Genomic DNA, 14,399 nt, shown 5'->3' on the forward strand with positions numbered 1-14,399 from the left:
AGAATAATTGAGTAAATACAATCCAGCTGAAAGAAGTGTGCATTTCACTGGATTCACAGAGATGAGTTAGTAGGGAAGCTGTTCCTCTTCTGTGCCATCTCCTCCCAAACCCCATCTCCTACTTCACCACTTCTCCAGCAGCTTCCCAATTCCAGTCTCTCATCTGCATGCACTGTCTGCTTACCTGCAGACATCTTTCCTCATTCACAAATGCAGCTTCAAACTATGGGAGTCTTTAAAATCTGGAACATGTGGAGTACCCCCAGACATCCACCCCTTGCTCCCAACCCAAACACAACAGCCATGACATGACAGCCTTATAAATGGGGTCCAGATGAGTCCGTACAGGAATTAACACTTGGTGAGATAAAATACACCTGGGAGGCAAAGGCTGATCTCTGGAGGCACAGAACACTACTGTCTGCTCTTGTTGACTCCATGGAGAAAACAACAGTAAGTGAAGAAAAAATCTTCCTTTCAGTAGGAAAAATCAAATGTAAAAAGAGAGAGGGATAAAACCAAACTGAGGCTCTGGAACTCACATGACTCCAACTGCAAAACCTTTTAACAAAGTCTTGGGAATATTCCCAAACCACCCCCACACCCCCACCCCTGTAGTCACATTCCAAAGCTTCATCTAGATCCAGTTTCTGTTATCCTCCCCTATTCCTCCTCTTGTCTGCTATTTGCTGCACAGCCAGCCCTGTAGCACTGCTCTCAAGCCAGCCCATGTGCCCCTGCACCAGGACATGGCAATCCTTGCTCCCTGTTCCCTCATGTAAAAGACAGTATTTTCTCTCTAAGCAGAGATGTCGCCAACGGTGCCAAGCAAAAACTGCCAGGGTTTAAGAGAACAACAGAATCAGCTCATTTGGTACCAATAATTGCTCGGTTTTAACTAAGCTCCCCACAACTCTGTTACAAAAATAGGAATGAACAATCATAGCTGAGACACAGCACTTATTCTTCCATTTCTTGGCATGATTAAAGCAGATTTTGGAATCTGCTCTGAGTGTTCAGAATTGGCTGCTGTATCCCTGAACTAGATAGCAGTCCTCTGCTCTTCCCGTCCCCACCTTCTGGCACCTGAGAAAAGTCCCAAACTTTCCTTAGCATACAGCACATAATAAACACAATGCAGAGGAAGAACACAAAGACAGCAGTTCGTCAGCACCCGAGGCGTCCCGGCTGCAGATTACAGTGCAGTTTGGATGTTCAGTAGCTCACTACAAACAATCCCACTACAGCACAGCTGTAATTAAAGCTCTGTCATTCTTTCCACTATAAACACTACTTTTCATGAGTTTATAATTTAGGTTGTAAAATCTGCTCTGAGTGCAAGCTTGGTGTACCGGAGCCTGAGCATGAGAACATTCTTTTTTTCCAAAACAGCCAGCTCCTCAAGGCCTTGTGAATAACAAAACAGTTTGCCAGCTCAACCCAAAATAAGTTAAGGGAGAAATAAGCCACGTGTCACTTAAATTCCTATGTAGATTGAAGAGGGAACTTATATCTGGCCTACCAAGTCGAATGCCATTTTACAGTTCAGAAACTGAAAAACAAGTTACAGCTGCAGGCAGGCCTTACTCACACCTAACATGCAACCTTGACCTGGGTTCAGCTGGACTGCAAACGGCCCCACCACATCACAAAACAGGGAGATAACCTCTGCACTGCTGAGCCCAGCCCCAGGCTGGCTCCCATGGCTCCTGGCCCATCCCACAACTCCATGCTGGAGCAGAACCCTCACTGCTGACAACCAATCTGTTAGAACACCTTGTTCTGCTTCTCCTTCCTTCTTTCCAACATTTACCATAGAAGGTGGTGCTGTATTAACCTTCCAATCCAAGCCATTCTGTGATTCTATGATTCTAACTCCTATGTGAAAAACCATCCCCTATTCCTTGTCCTAAAATACCTCTTCTAATTGGGTCTAATTAAAATATCACATTCACAGTCAGATATTGGTTCCCAACTTCTAAGTAGAGAAAAATGAAGAATCTAAAATAAAGCAGAAGAACATGGAACTCTAACTACAAAACAAGAGCTGGGCTGCAATATTCTTTTCTGCTCTATCAAGAGCTATCTGTTGAGAAAGTACCCAAGACTTTTTTCTAGCAAGCAATGATTGTGAATTCCTTAGGATGGGCAGTGACTCACTGTAACTGCTTCCATCTGCCCTGTAGAGATTTGTCACTCAGCTCGTCTGACTGCAGAGCCCCAGTTCCTGGTTTGCTCACCCATTCCCCAAATGAATTGCACAGTTTCACACATCTTACCCATCTAGGATGTCAAGGCACGGGAGGCATGTTACATTCTCTGCCATCTACCAATCTGTTTGACTAAGAATGAGAAAGCCTTACTCATCAAGGGGTTCGGCCGAGCTTTCGGTTTTGCTGTTGTGCAACACCAACCTGCACAAAGCTGAACTCTTGACCAACAAAGCTGGTTATCTTTGCTAATGCAGGGAGTGGCCTCCTCTTGCACTCTGCGAGGTGCCTATCTCTAAACATTTGAGGTGACTCACACATTTGATATGGTCCCCTTCAATTCCACACTCTCGAACCAAAACCACAAACATCCCCTCTGCCACATCAGACATCTCAGTAGATAATTACAGACGGTGAAGTTCTATTCTGAACAAACAATGGTTATCTCTACAGTACTATTTCCATCTACATTCATTCCTTCACTTGATAATGTAACCCTCATTAAAAGATGTCAATATGAGGACACAACAAATTTCCATGTGTCCTTTCTGCACAATTGTTACATCAATCACAGCAGGTTTTCAAACTGCCTATGCCTTGTCAATACTACTCCTTCTCTCGGAAGCACAAGGCTCATGTGCATGGGAGAGAAAGAATCAACTTCCCATGCAACCTGCAATATAGGCTTCTCCTGGAATGATGACAGGAGTGATTTTGGCAACTTCAACTCTATATTATTCAATGATAAAAGGCTTTATCATTTCTTCTTAATAGAGATGTTCCTGAGGAGGTCCTTACATCTCAGAGCAGAACAATGAGACAGAAATAACATCACATAGTCATTATTTCTGCCATAAGACAGCCAGGTGAGTATTCAATTGTGTGGACTTCGTACACATTAGAATAAATCACTCAACTAGCTCTGAACACACAGCTTTTCCAGCTTACACCTTAGATAAATAAATTATACCTTCTGGCCCATCAAGACCAGGTTCTGACTTGGCACTCAGTTCCAATTCAGCTGAACTATATTTATAACTCCTGAAAATCAAGCCACATATTCAAAACAAACAAAATATAATTTCTCATTATATGGCTCCACAGGAAGATGTTTTCAGAAGTTTCCACAGAAGCTTTTTTCCTCTCCCCATGTTCTCTAAATTAACCAGGGGAACTTGCTGATAATTATTCTCACTGAGGTAAAAATCTTAACATAAACCCGAAAGAAATTACATATTTATGGGCTCAACTGTATAATCCAGAACTACACAGAGCAAAACCTGAGATTTCCAGGTGACACACATCTTTTTCTCTGGGTTATAAATTCATTCCTAATAACTGGAGAGGAATATTTTCTTTGAAGGGAAATCACTTGCCAATATTATTTTTTCCTAATTTCACTTGATACTAGCTGGCTTAAAGAGAGCAACTATCTTTACTGAGAAAGTAATCTGCACAAGCACTTTCATTTTTATTGTAATGTTCTAATACTTAAATTTTACTTAAAAATAGAAGGCCAAGGTAAAATTTCAGCAGTTTCAAGAATTGCTACAAGAGAACTCAAATTTATCATAAAGAGAAATCTCTGTTTAGTGACTGGAATAATTCAGAACATCTAAAAGGTTCACTAACCTTCTACATTCATGGCTTCCCTCAGGAGCTGCAACTTCTTCTGTCTCTCCCTTATCCTGTCAAAGGCACTCGATATTGCTGCGGAAGTTGATGTCTCGGGCACATGGCGTGTTTGGTCCAGTTTCTGAGGTCCAAAGATATCCAGTGCTATGCTCCCATCGGAGTATCTCGCTTCTTTGTTTCTGGTCATAGTAGAAGTCCGTACAGCGAAGGTCTCACACTGATGACTGTACCTGTGAGAGTCTGAAGCATGATCTCTCTCAGCTGCTTTGTTGGTCGTGCAAAGCAAGTCTGTGGAGGAAGCCCACACCTTCCGCTTGGGAGCTGCATCTGTATGGAGGTGACTTTTGTTTTCAAACTCATTGGTTTTACATCTGTAAGGATAGAAAGAATCTTCCTGTCCTGAGTTGTAATCTGAAGAAATGCCCTGGAAAAATTCTTCCTCGCCTTGTGTTCCTCTCATTGCCAGAAATCCCATCGACTTGCTAAGCCCTTTGTTAAGCACTGTCTGTTGAGAGAAATGAGTCTTGTGCTCGTCACGTGCATCAACCACTGAAGCTTTTCCTGGAATAAGGAGACACTTCATATAAGTCATGTTATATTTAGTACGCAGGAGTGCAACACACATTATGTACTTGAAAGCACACACTAAGCATGCATTTGACATTGATTTCGTCATGTGAAACACTGAGATAGCTACTTAAAGACTGGCTCAGTCAAAGACAAAACTCCAAGTACCTCAACTCTGAGAAACATTCCATCTTATTTCTGAAGAGCTCAAGGAAAACTAGTGCCTCTCCTAATTCAGCAATAATACTAAGAAGCACTACTAGATATGCATCGGAATTTGATTTCTCACTAATTCTATTTAAGTCTGGATGAGCACCAGAAGTACTGCGTGATGATTAATCTGAAATCAGCGACTCCTTTCACCCCTCACACCCAAACACACAACCTGCAATTTTTAATCACCCCCGAACAAGTCCAGGTTTGTTCCACGGATGTACAGATGCCTTACAGTAGTATCAGTAGTAAGGGAAGAATGACTGTGTAGTTTGGTATTTTAAAAATCCCCGCTTTTCCTGTAACTTTTCTTGTAATGACTGGTTTTGATGATAACAGTCTCTCAATACGCTGAATGCTCCAGAACAAAAAACTGACAAAGCTTCCAAGGTCAAGATGATTCTGTGAGCCTGCACACTTCAAGTTCTGTCATAATGAACACTGCCTCTCCTCCTCCTCATTTACCACAAAATAGTTCTCAGATTAGAAGAAACTGCCTGAGCTGGAATGTTAGCAGAGAAATGTGCTTTCTCAGAAGAATACCATATCACAGTCATTGAAAGGTTTTGACACTTATATTCATCTCAGATGTAAAATTTTCTAAATGTACATACCTAATTTTACAAAACTAATTACAAGCATCAGTAATGACATTTCTTAATATTTACAGATGAACTGAAAGCTTATTGCTCTTGCTAAGACCTTCTGATCTCAGAATAAAATAATAATAATCGTTTAGAGAGTCAATTCATAGGAAAAAAAAAAAAAAAAGATCAGTATCAGAGACTGCCCAACTGTTACTTCCTGTAAGGAAAACTAATATATTTTGATACTTATGCGTTATTAAAATTATAAAAATCTGACGTCCATTTTAGTAGTCTACTCTGCTGCAGTAGTCTACTCATAGCTACCACTGATCAAACACATCGCAAAAAATTATTATGAAGTCCAATGTTTTCAACTTGCAGAACACTCACTGCCTGACTATGGAATCTAAGCTTTCTCATGGTTCTCTCATCAAGAAAAGCCAACAGGACTGTGTTCTGTTCAGGACCACCTAAGTACTGTCTGCCCACTCAACTGGAAATGTACAGCCTTTCCTAGAACTAGCTCCTTTCCTAATGAGTTATTAATATGTACATCTTCTAACAAAAATCTGCCCTGAAGCCCTCCTCAGAACAGAAAACAGCCATGAGCTCATACATGAATATGCTGTGCCCTGGACCCATCCTCAGAGCTGCCTCTCCTGTGCTCAGCAGAAATCTAACACAGTGAGCCTGTGCCGATCATCCTATAATTTGTCATCCTTTTGCACTCACTTCCACTGAATAGAGGATGACATTGGTAGCTGCACTCAGAAATGCTTTAAAAACTTCTGGCTTTGTACAACTGGACTCTGATACTGTACTTGAATGGGGGGCTCTTCGATTTCACATTCTGTTTCTGTGATAATAAGCTGAAGACAGGTGCTTAAAGAAAATAAACCAAAATGCTCCTTGCCTTTTATCCATACGTAAACATCTGATAGTAAAACATTAGGGTTCTGATTGTCCAAAAGGTGCCTTGTAAATAATTACAATTCCTACATATTCCAGACAATAAAAACAATAAAAGAACAAAAAAATGTTTGCCAATGAGAATGAATTTATCTTCCAAAACAAAGGGACACATCACTTCATATTTTACAAACACAGTCCTAACATTAAACTCAATGCAAAGTATTTATCTTTGTGGTAAGATAAATCTCGTAACATGTCATTATCTATTATACCACTCTCTGACCAAGCGCCTCCCCCAAGGCTGGTAAATTACATGTCACATTCAAGGGCACAGTAAGGCCTTTCTGCAAACAGCCTGTCACAATGATGTTCCCACCATCTATCCAATGCAGTGTGACAATACCCATTTTGCAAACACATACTTCATTATCATGCACCTCTACATCAAAAGCAGACATTCCTAAAAGGATTCTAACTCATCTCGGATTAGAGATGAGAACAAAAAGAAAAAACAGCAAAATGCTTCATGATCTCAGAGTCACACCAAAACAGCAAATCAAAAGGAACAAGATCAGATCTGCTATGCACAGGCAAGAAGCAGCAGTGGATGAGCAAAACCAGCAGTGAACAAATATAACTGGGAAGGAGCACTCTCTACACTCTGCTGCAGTTCCATGGCAGTGCAGAACTCAGCCTGAGTGCAGCAGGAACTGTTCTCACTTATGCAGTGGCTCAGAAAATGCAGACTTTCTTCTTCTTGCGTTACTCACCCAACAGGGAACCCCTCATGAGGAAAAGTGAAGGCCATATACGCTATCTCAATAGCAATGGCTGGGAAATCACTCACTGCTGCAGCTTTCTCACTGATTCAGCTAATTGTGTAATGAGAAAGGGCATGAGCTGTCCCATCAGGAAACACTGGAGGAGAAACTTTACTTCCACACCGCCCTCCCACTCCGCAGCCTGGTGATGCCTACAGGTCATTCTTCACCTCGCTTCCACGCTGACCGACGCTCCCAATGTGTGGTGTTAAGCACATCACCTAAGGAAATCTATGACATGCCTTAGTATTTGCCTTGGAGACTGTAAAATTTTTGTGGACATCTTTCTTCTTTCCTTCCTTTCCCTTCTCATTCCCACTTTTGCTCTTCACCAGTCTTGGCACTTCTTCCCACATGTGCAAGACCCATCCTTCTCAACATAATCTGATTTCACTGAGCTCCCCTCAGATGGCTTCACAATGTCACCATGAGCTGTTTGAGAAGCATGTTTAGAGAGAGGAGAAGAAACGACCAAGGGACAAAGGGTACAAAGTCCAAAGTTGGGTATTCTCAGAAGGTGAAAACAAAAAAAAACAGCAATATGGTATTTTCATGCCCATACTTTGCAGCAGCCAAGAACCCCTGCTGCCTACTGCCCTTGAGCAATGGTCAATACAACAATCAGAGTACAAAGTTTCTCAGTGAAGAATAAACTCAACTGTAGGAACCAGAAAACAAAGTGGATTATCAAATCTGATACCAATCACATCAAGCTAATTCTTCCTTTTATAATAGCCCTGTTCCCACTCCTCCTATATGCAAGCAGTACTCTCTACAAGCAGTACTATCACCTTCCCAAGTCACAAAACCAACCACTGTGGAACTTCTGCTGTTTCTTCTGGACTTGCACAACACAGTAACTCAGTGTGACCTGTACCAAGAGGTCTTAAACAACTGCAGTACATCTCTTTCTGCTCTTGGCCCCTACCGCTACCTTTCCACTAATGGTACAGTTCCAGAATCACTAGTGCTTCCTTAATGCCACAGTCTTCAAAGCACCTACATAATACATCTCTAACATCTACTCTCAGTTGCATAGCATACACGAGTCCGAAATCATTACGCCAATATACAACTTACCCACTGCATTTAATTTTCAGCTTTTATGATGAAACGTGGCAAAAGGAAGGACTGCCAGTGAAAAATTGTATACTAAGCATCAAAAAGAACCTATCTGCACAATTAAACTTCTACATGTTTAAATTCTAATGCCCGGCAACATTTCCATTACAAACTTCCTTTTAGAAATGGCTTCTTTTTCTAATGGAAGCTCTTGAGACCTCTCTGAAGTCTATTGGCTCTGGAAAAGACATCAAGCACCTCACTTGACACCACACAGGAGTTACTCTGTGCTCCAGTTCCCAGCAGTGTAACAGGACAGAGCTCCATATTGCAGTAAAGGGGACAGGTCAATGCAATAGCAGTTAAGATTCTGCAGCATTGAAGTCCTAACAAGAAGCAGGCTTTCCCCTTCCCCAGTAACTTCTCTGTTAAAACAAACTCTCAGAATACTACCTGGGTTCTCCATTTTTCTCATATCGCCTGTGGGTGTTTATCTTCTACTTGATTTTACATTAGTGCAATTATTTATAATTACTGTAAATAATTCAAATGTAATTATATTAATTGTATTATTCCAAAGTATAATATATAGTGAGAGAATACATACCATAAGAATAGCAATTAATCACCAAGAGTTCACAAAAAACCACCAACCTTCTGGTGCTAGCATCAAAATATAAAAGTTTCCACACCGGTACAAAAGACAGAAATTACATTTTCTACATGACTATGGACCTGCTACCTTTAATGTCTTCAGCTACAAACACAACCATACTTTTTCCTGACAGTCGTGCTATTTACAAACCATCTTCACTCCAACTGCCAGTAATCTTGGCAATTTTCACCTGAGCTGGAGAGCTGCATCTGCTCCTAACCCAATTCAGTTTGTCTGCAATCACCTGTGTGCTAGCTTGATCATACATACAATCAATCAAATGTGATTCAAGTGCAAATGTCATAATGCAAACACAGAGTGTATCTATTTACATAAAATAAATTAAGTGCACATTTGTTGAAACCCATTCTGATCATCCTTTTTTTTTGTAAAAACCAGAAAGCCTTTTTAGCTGCCTTTTAGCAGTGATTGCGAGTATGTGCATACATCATACACACACTGGAATGAGGGGAGAAAGAGAGAGGCTGCCTACATACGCGTGAAAGAGTGAACTATCACTGCAAGACCATGAGGTCTGAAAAGAGGAAGTGGTTCTATACAAGTTTACAAAACACCTCCCACACTGTTCACGCGCAGAAAAGAGAAAAGTCCTTATCCCCAGACAATGTGATCAGTCTTTCAGATGTGAGTGGGCAACTGGTGGAGGGGTTGGATCTGCAGCCCTTGTGGGGCCAGTTAAGAGCCAAAAGAACACAACAGAGTCAGATGAGACTGTGGGCTGGCTGCTAAAATTGCACCTCCTCCTTTAACTTTTTTTAATTGTTGAGAAAATGGCTTCTCTGTGAAGGAAGAAATGGAGCTGGATGTGTGGGTTGACTTCTTTTTCAGCGAGGCCAAAGGGCAACCCTGCTTTTTCCTTTCTGCATTCCCCAGGGGAAGCTCAGTTCTACAGCCAATTTTCTGCAGCACTGATGCAGTATTTTACATTTCCAGTTTGGTTTACATCCTGATCTTTGTATCCTTTTCTCCCTTTGTTCCAGGAGGTCTGTGTTTGCCCACCAATGACACTTTCAGCACTGCCTGCCCAGCAGCTCATTAACGCAGCAGCCATTACACTTCAGTTGAAAGATTTTCACCACCATCAATCACAACACTGCTGGGTGCACAGATGTACCAGACAAAGATAGGATTGGTTTACTGACGGCAAAATAATGAAGAAATAAAATAAAAATAAAACCTTCATCAAGTCTGTTTTGTTTTACTGATCTCTTGCAATCATTCTTCCACTCAGTTCAGTTTTTCTAATAGCAAGGAGCTGGGAAAGGTGTGTGCATGAAGATACAGCCAGAAAAAAAGATTTTCATATTAATGGAATAAGTTCTATTAAGTATTTTTTGATAAGTGAAAGTCATATGCTTGGAATTAGCAAGAAAATGACGAAGATGTCTCAGTTCGCATGTGAAGGTCAACACTATAAAATCTTTATATACCACATTTTTACCAAGATGGGGAACTAAAACTTAATCTGTACTCAATTTGCCTGGATCAAAATCAGAAGGGGAAGTTTCCTCTTTTCAAGGAGTTTTTGCCAGGCAGCTATAAAGCAATAAGTATTCTGGAGAGCACTAACCAAACATCGGCATCTGTTGTTAAAATTAAAAGCAGCCTCATTGGGCCTTAAGATCTTTTATTTGATTTACAGTGCCAATCATTTCTGTGGCACTTCACAGAAAGCGAAGTCTACTTAAACAAGCAGTAATCAGCACCTAAAATTTTGTTCCATATTTCCAGTTTCCTACAAGGCAGAAATAAGGCAAGCATTCTCGATCTTTTAAACTCATCTCTATCCCTTACTCGGGTGGCACAGTCTTTGGCACAGGTGAAGGTCGGAATTTTGCAGGCTTGTAGCCCTACAACACATAAGGTTAACTTGCAATGGACTCCGCATTAAGTCAAGTCCACACAAAAGTTTGCTGTGATGGGAAAGCAAAAACAAAAAAAAAACTACAGCTAGATTTCTTGAAAAGATGAAGTATCTTTACCAAGGCCTGTCCTTAGTGTTGACAAATCCTGAACAGAAGCTAGGACCCCGTAAGTAAACAAACAGAAGACAAAGTGATGCTGTCCTAGTGCAGGATTTCAGCTCTTCCAGAGATGGAAAGCAGGCTCTCAGGCCTCTGTAAAAGTTAATAGAGATGTCAACTGGGTTTTAAATGGACCACACATTCTTTTGAAGGAGGAATGCTACTGTTTTCAGCAAAAAGAGAATGGTGGCAAATTAATTCTTGCTTTATATTTGGAAGACTTTGAAAGTTACACACCCTGTCATCACATAAAAAAATTTTATCAAACAACTTCCACAAAAAATTCTTTAAGACATTCAAGGTCTACTGTGTTTTGGATAGGAAGCTTTAATAACAACTCCTATGTTCAGATGACTCACACCAAGTTTTACCATTTTTATTTCTGCTGGCTAAGTCAGTTCCTAAATACTGTGTTCTGAGTAGGACTCAACTAAACAAATGTTCTGTAATATTAATTTAGAATAAATTACTTCTGCAGTCAGCCCTGTCATGAAGCTCATTCACCAAAATAACCACAGAAATTGAGTCATAAGAGAGAGAGAAAATAAATTTAACTGGGGAGAATGTGAGCAAGAAGCTAATTAATAATCATATTTAAGATGTAAAGAGAAGCAAATAACTGAAAATATCCAACCTTAGTATATGTAAGGACAGCAAGGTATCTAATTTCAAGAAGTGAATTAACAAAATATCTCAGTACGTTTGTTTGAAGCCAAGAGAAAAAGCCCCAGCAAAATGGTCATTTTGGATGACCATGGCATGGAAAACCAATTTTAAAGGTAATGTTTCCACCCTTCAAAAACTGAAACTGGGAGCATGTCTCTCTTCAGCTAAACCATCTCCATTAGCAAGAACACAGCACAACTAAGAAGCAATCTGAAGTTAGGTGCTCACAGCAATGTTTTGATGGTCTTAAAATTTATAATAAATGCTTTTGCTCCATGCTGCTTTTTTCCCTCTCTGACAGCTATTTCATACACTGACAAGCCTCTCTAAACACAATTTAGCAATGTCTCAACAGCATTTCACTCCAGTGAGCATCAGACAAGTCTCCTATCCAATTTAAGACATCTGCTCAGCTTCTTACTGTGGAAAATGACCACAGCTTTATTTTCAATCCACCTTATGCATTTCTTAGCTATACAGAACTGCTCAAAAAAAAGTGCCAGGTCAAAGCAGTCCATCATCTCTACCATTTATCAGCAGTCCTGGTCCACCCCAGATGACTAGAGACTTGCTAATGCAGTGCCTATTTACAAGAAGGGTAGTAAGAAAGATTCAGGGAACTATAGATCTGTCAGACTGACCTCGATATCAGGGAAAGTCCTAGAGCAGAGCATGTGTGGGACATGAGGGATCATGTCTAGCCAGCATAGGTTCACGAAGGGCAAGTCCTGCTTGGTCACCTTGACCTCCTTCTATGACCAGGTGACCTGACTTGTAGAAGAGGGAAAGGCTGTGGATGTGGTCTATCTAGACTTTAGGATAGCCTTTGACTCTATCTTCCATGGTATTCTCCTGGAGAAGCTTGACAGTCCATGGCTTACACAGATAGATTCTTTCCTAGGTACAAAACAGGTTGGATGGCCAGGCCCAGAGAGCAGCGGTGAATGGAGTAAAATCCAGCTGATGACCGGTTATGAGAAAAATGATGGACATAACTTCTGACTCACTGGAAAGAATCCAATCAATATAACCGTACTAATCCAGTAGCTTTCTACTTTTGCAAGTGTTTGCTATTTTGCAGCTGGGAAAAGAGGCATTTATTTCAAATGCACACAATTGCAGAACTGTACAGTGTCAATAAAGAGGAAAAAAAAAAGTCTCCGTACTTTTCCAAGTTGTTTTTGGTTTCTTTTTCTCGTACCATTACTGCTTTTCTTAAACTATAATCTGGTCTTCTCCTTGTGGCTGCTCACTCCGTGAGACCGCTGTTGGTAGGATCAGTACAACATCCCATAGCTCCATTTTCTAGAAACCTAATAGCTGTACCCTCAGGGCAGCTGATCTGCATTCATATGGACAGAATGAGCACCAGCAAAACAGAATGCTGCTGCAGAAAAAGAAATAACCCAGCACTAAATAGGCCTAAATCCAATGAGAGCTGTCGCTCATTAACCCCAGAGACCCCTTTTACTGAGTCTCCTTCCTAACACTCAAATACAAAGCTCAGTGTATCTGCCAAGTGGAACTGAAAATAGCTACAGCTGCTTTGCTTATGTGGACATTTTGTTCAGTTTTGTTCTGTGGTGTACTGACTCTCTATATTCCCTGAGGACTGAGTGGAGATTAAAGCATGGATTTAAGATGGAAATACAGACAATTAAGATGATGGCAGTAAAACGCATTGGGGAACAGGGCTGAAGTCAGAAGACACTGGAAAGTTTCAGGGGGGAACCAGGACAGGTTTAAGCCCTTTAAGGCAAAATAGAAAAGTAATCGAGGCAAAAGAGAAAAGTAATCGGAGCTCCGCAGGTACAGAGAAATTAAAACAGATTGGGGGCGGAAGCAGAACATGTCAAGCATAAAAAAAAAAAAAAAAAAAAAAGGAACAGCAGACTTCAGTTTATCCCCTTTTCTGAAAATAAAGGCACAAACAACGAAAAACAATATATATATATATATATATATATATATATATATATATATATATATTTTTAATTCCAGCAGAAGAGGAGAAAGAAGCAAAACACCAAATTATCACTAAAAGCATACGGTCACTAAAAGACATTTTTGGTAGTTGACTGTTCACACTGAGAAAAATAGGAAAAATCATGTACTAATAACCCATACCTTCAGGATCGGGCTTGGGAGGATGCAAACAAACGAATGTTTGCACCTGAACAGCAATGCACAAACTTTCATTGTGCCACACACCACCTGTAATGCAAGTGTGCGAGGACTTGTGCTTAACTTGAAAGAAAGAGGTAACAGAGGATGAGAACTATTCAGCCAACTTCAGACTGGGGGCTACCAAGTTCACTTCATTTCCCAAGTAGTGTTTAAGTCAAGATTAGGTTTAGCTAGGTCTGTTAAGACAATGTGATGTTCTCAGGGAAAAAAAAAAAAAAAAAAAAAAAAAAAAAAATTTCATAAAGCAAATACTGACTTTGACTATTTAAAATCCTGTTTTGAATTTACTGCAGCTAACTCAATTGGACATCTCTGCCCCAGAGAACCCCTAATTTTGGTTGTTCTTCCCTGATTCAGAGAATTCCCAGATGCACACAGTACAGGAAACTGGTCTGCCCAGCACCGCAGAAATCCCAGATAGAACCAGAGGGAAGTGGGCACCCAGAGGTCAGTGTCCAGCTCCACAGCCCTTCAGTGTCCAGACACTCACCAAATTCTGCATTAATTAAATGAAAAGCATCACCTCCCACTTATCTCATAAGCACAGTTATACATACTACGTGGTTCAAGAGAGCCAGGATAACAGGGAAGAATAATGTTGACATGCCATTTTAGAGGTCAGAAGATGCAACAAGAATATACTAGTTCGAGCTTCTAGTCCACACTCTCTGAAAGTGAAAGGTACAGTTTTCAGAAGATGTTTCCACATTAAAAGAGACCTTGTTCAACCTGATCGTGAGCCAGAAAGCCATGCAGATACTGCTGGAGATGCAATGCCAATCTCTGCAATTCAGTAAAATCTAAACAAAACCTTCATAGTTAAGACCGTGGGTTAAACA

General features: G+C 40.6%; 1 protein-coding gene across 3 annotated transcripts in view; it reads right to left on the bottom strand.

Moving 5' to 3' along the window:
- The window catches only part of PTPN13 (protein tyrosine phosphatase non-receptor type 13), a 106,968-nt gene that overhangs the window by 50,962 nt on the left and 41,607 nt on the right, over window positions 1-14,399 (bottom strand). For all 3 annotated transcript variants that reach the window (XM_085222530.1, XM_085222531.1, XM_085222529.1), the window contains exon 7: window positions 3,843-4,406. In XM_085222530.1, coding sequence (XP_085078656.1) covers window positions 3,843-4,406 — 564 coding nt within the window. The remainder of the gene's footprint in view (window positions 1-3,842; window positions 4,407-14,399) is intronic.

Source organism: Meleagris gallopavo, chromosome 4 (genome assembly GCF_905368555.1).
Source record: "Meleagris gallopavo chromosome 4, MGAL_WU_HG_1.1, whole genome shotgun sequence".
NCBI classification, from domain to species: domain Eukaryota; kingdom Metazoa; phylum Chordata; class Aves; order Galliformes; family Phasianidae; genus Meleagris; species Meleagris gallopavo.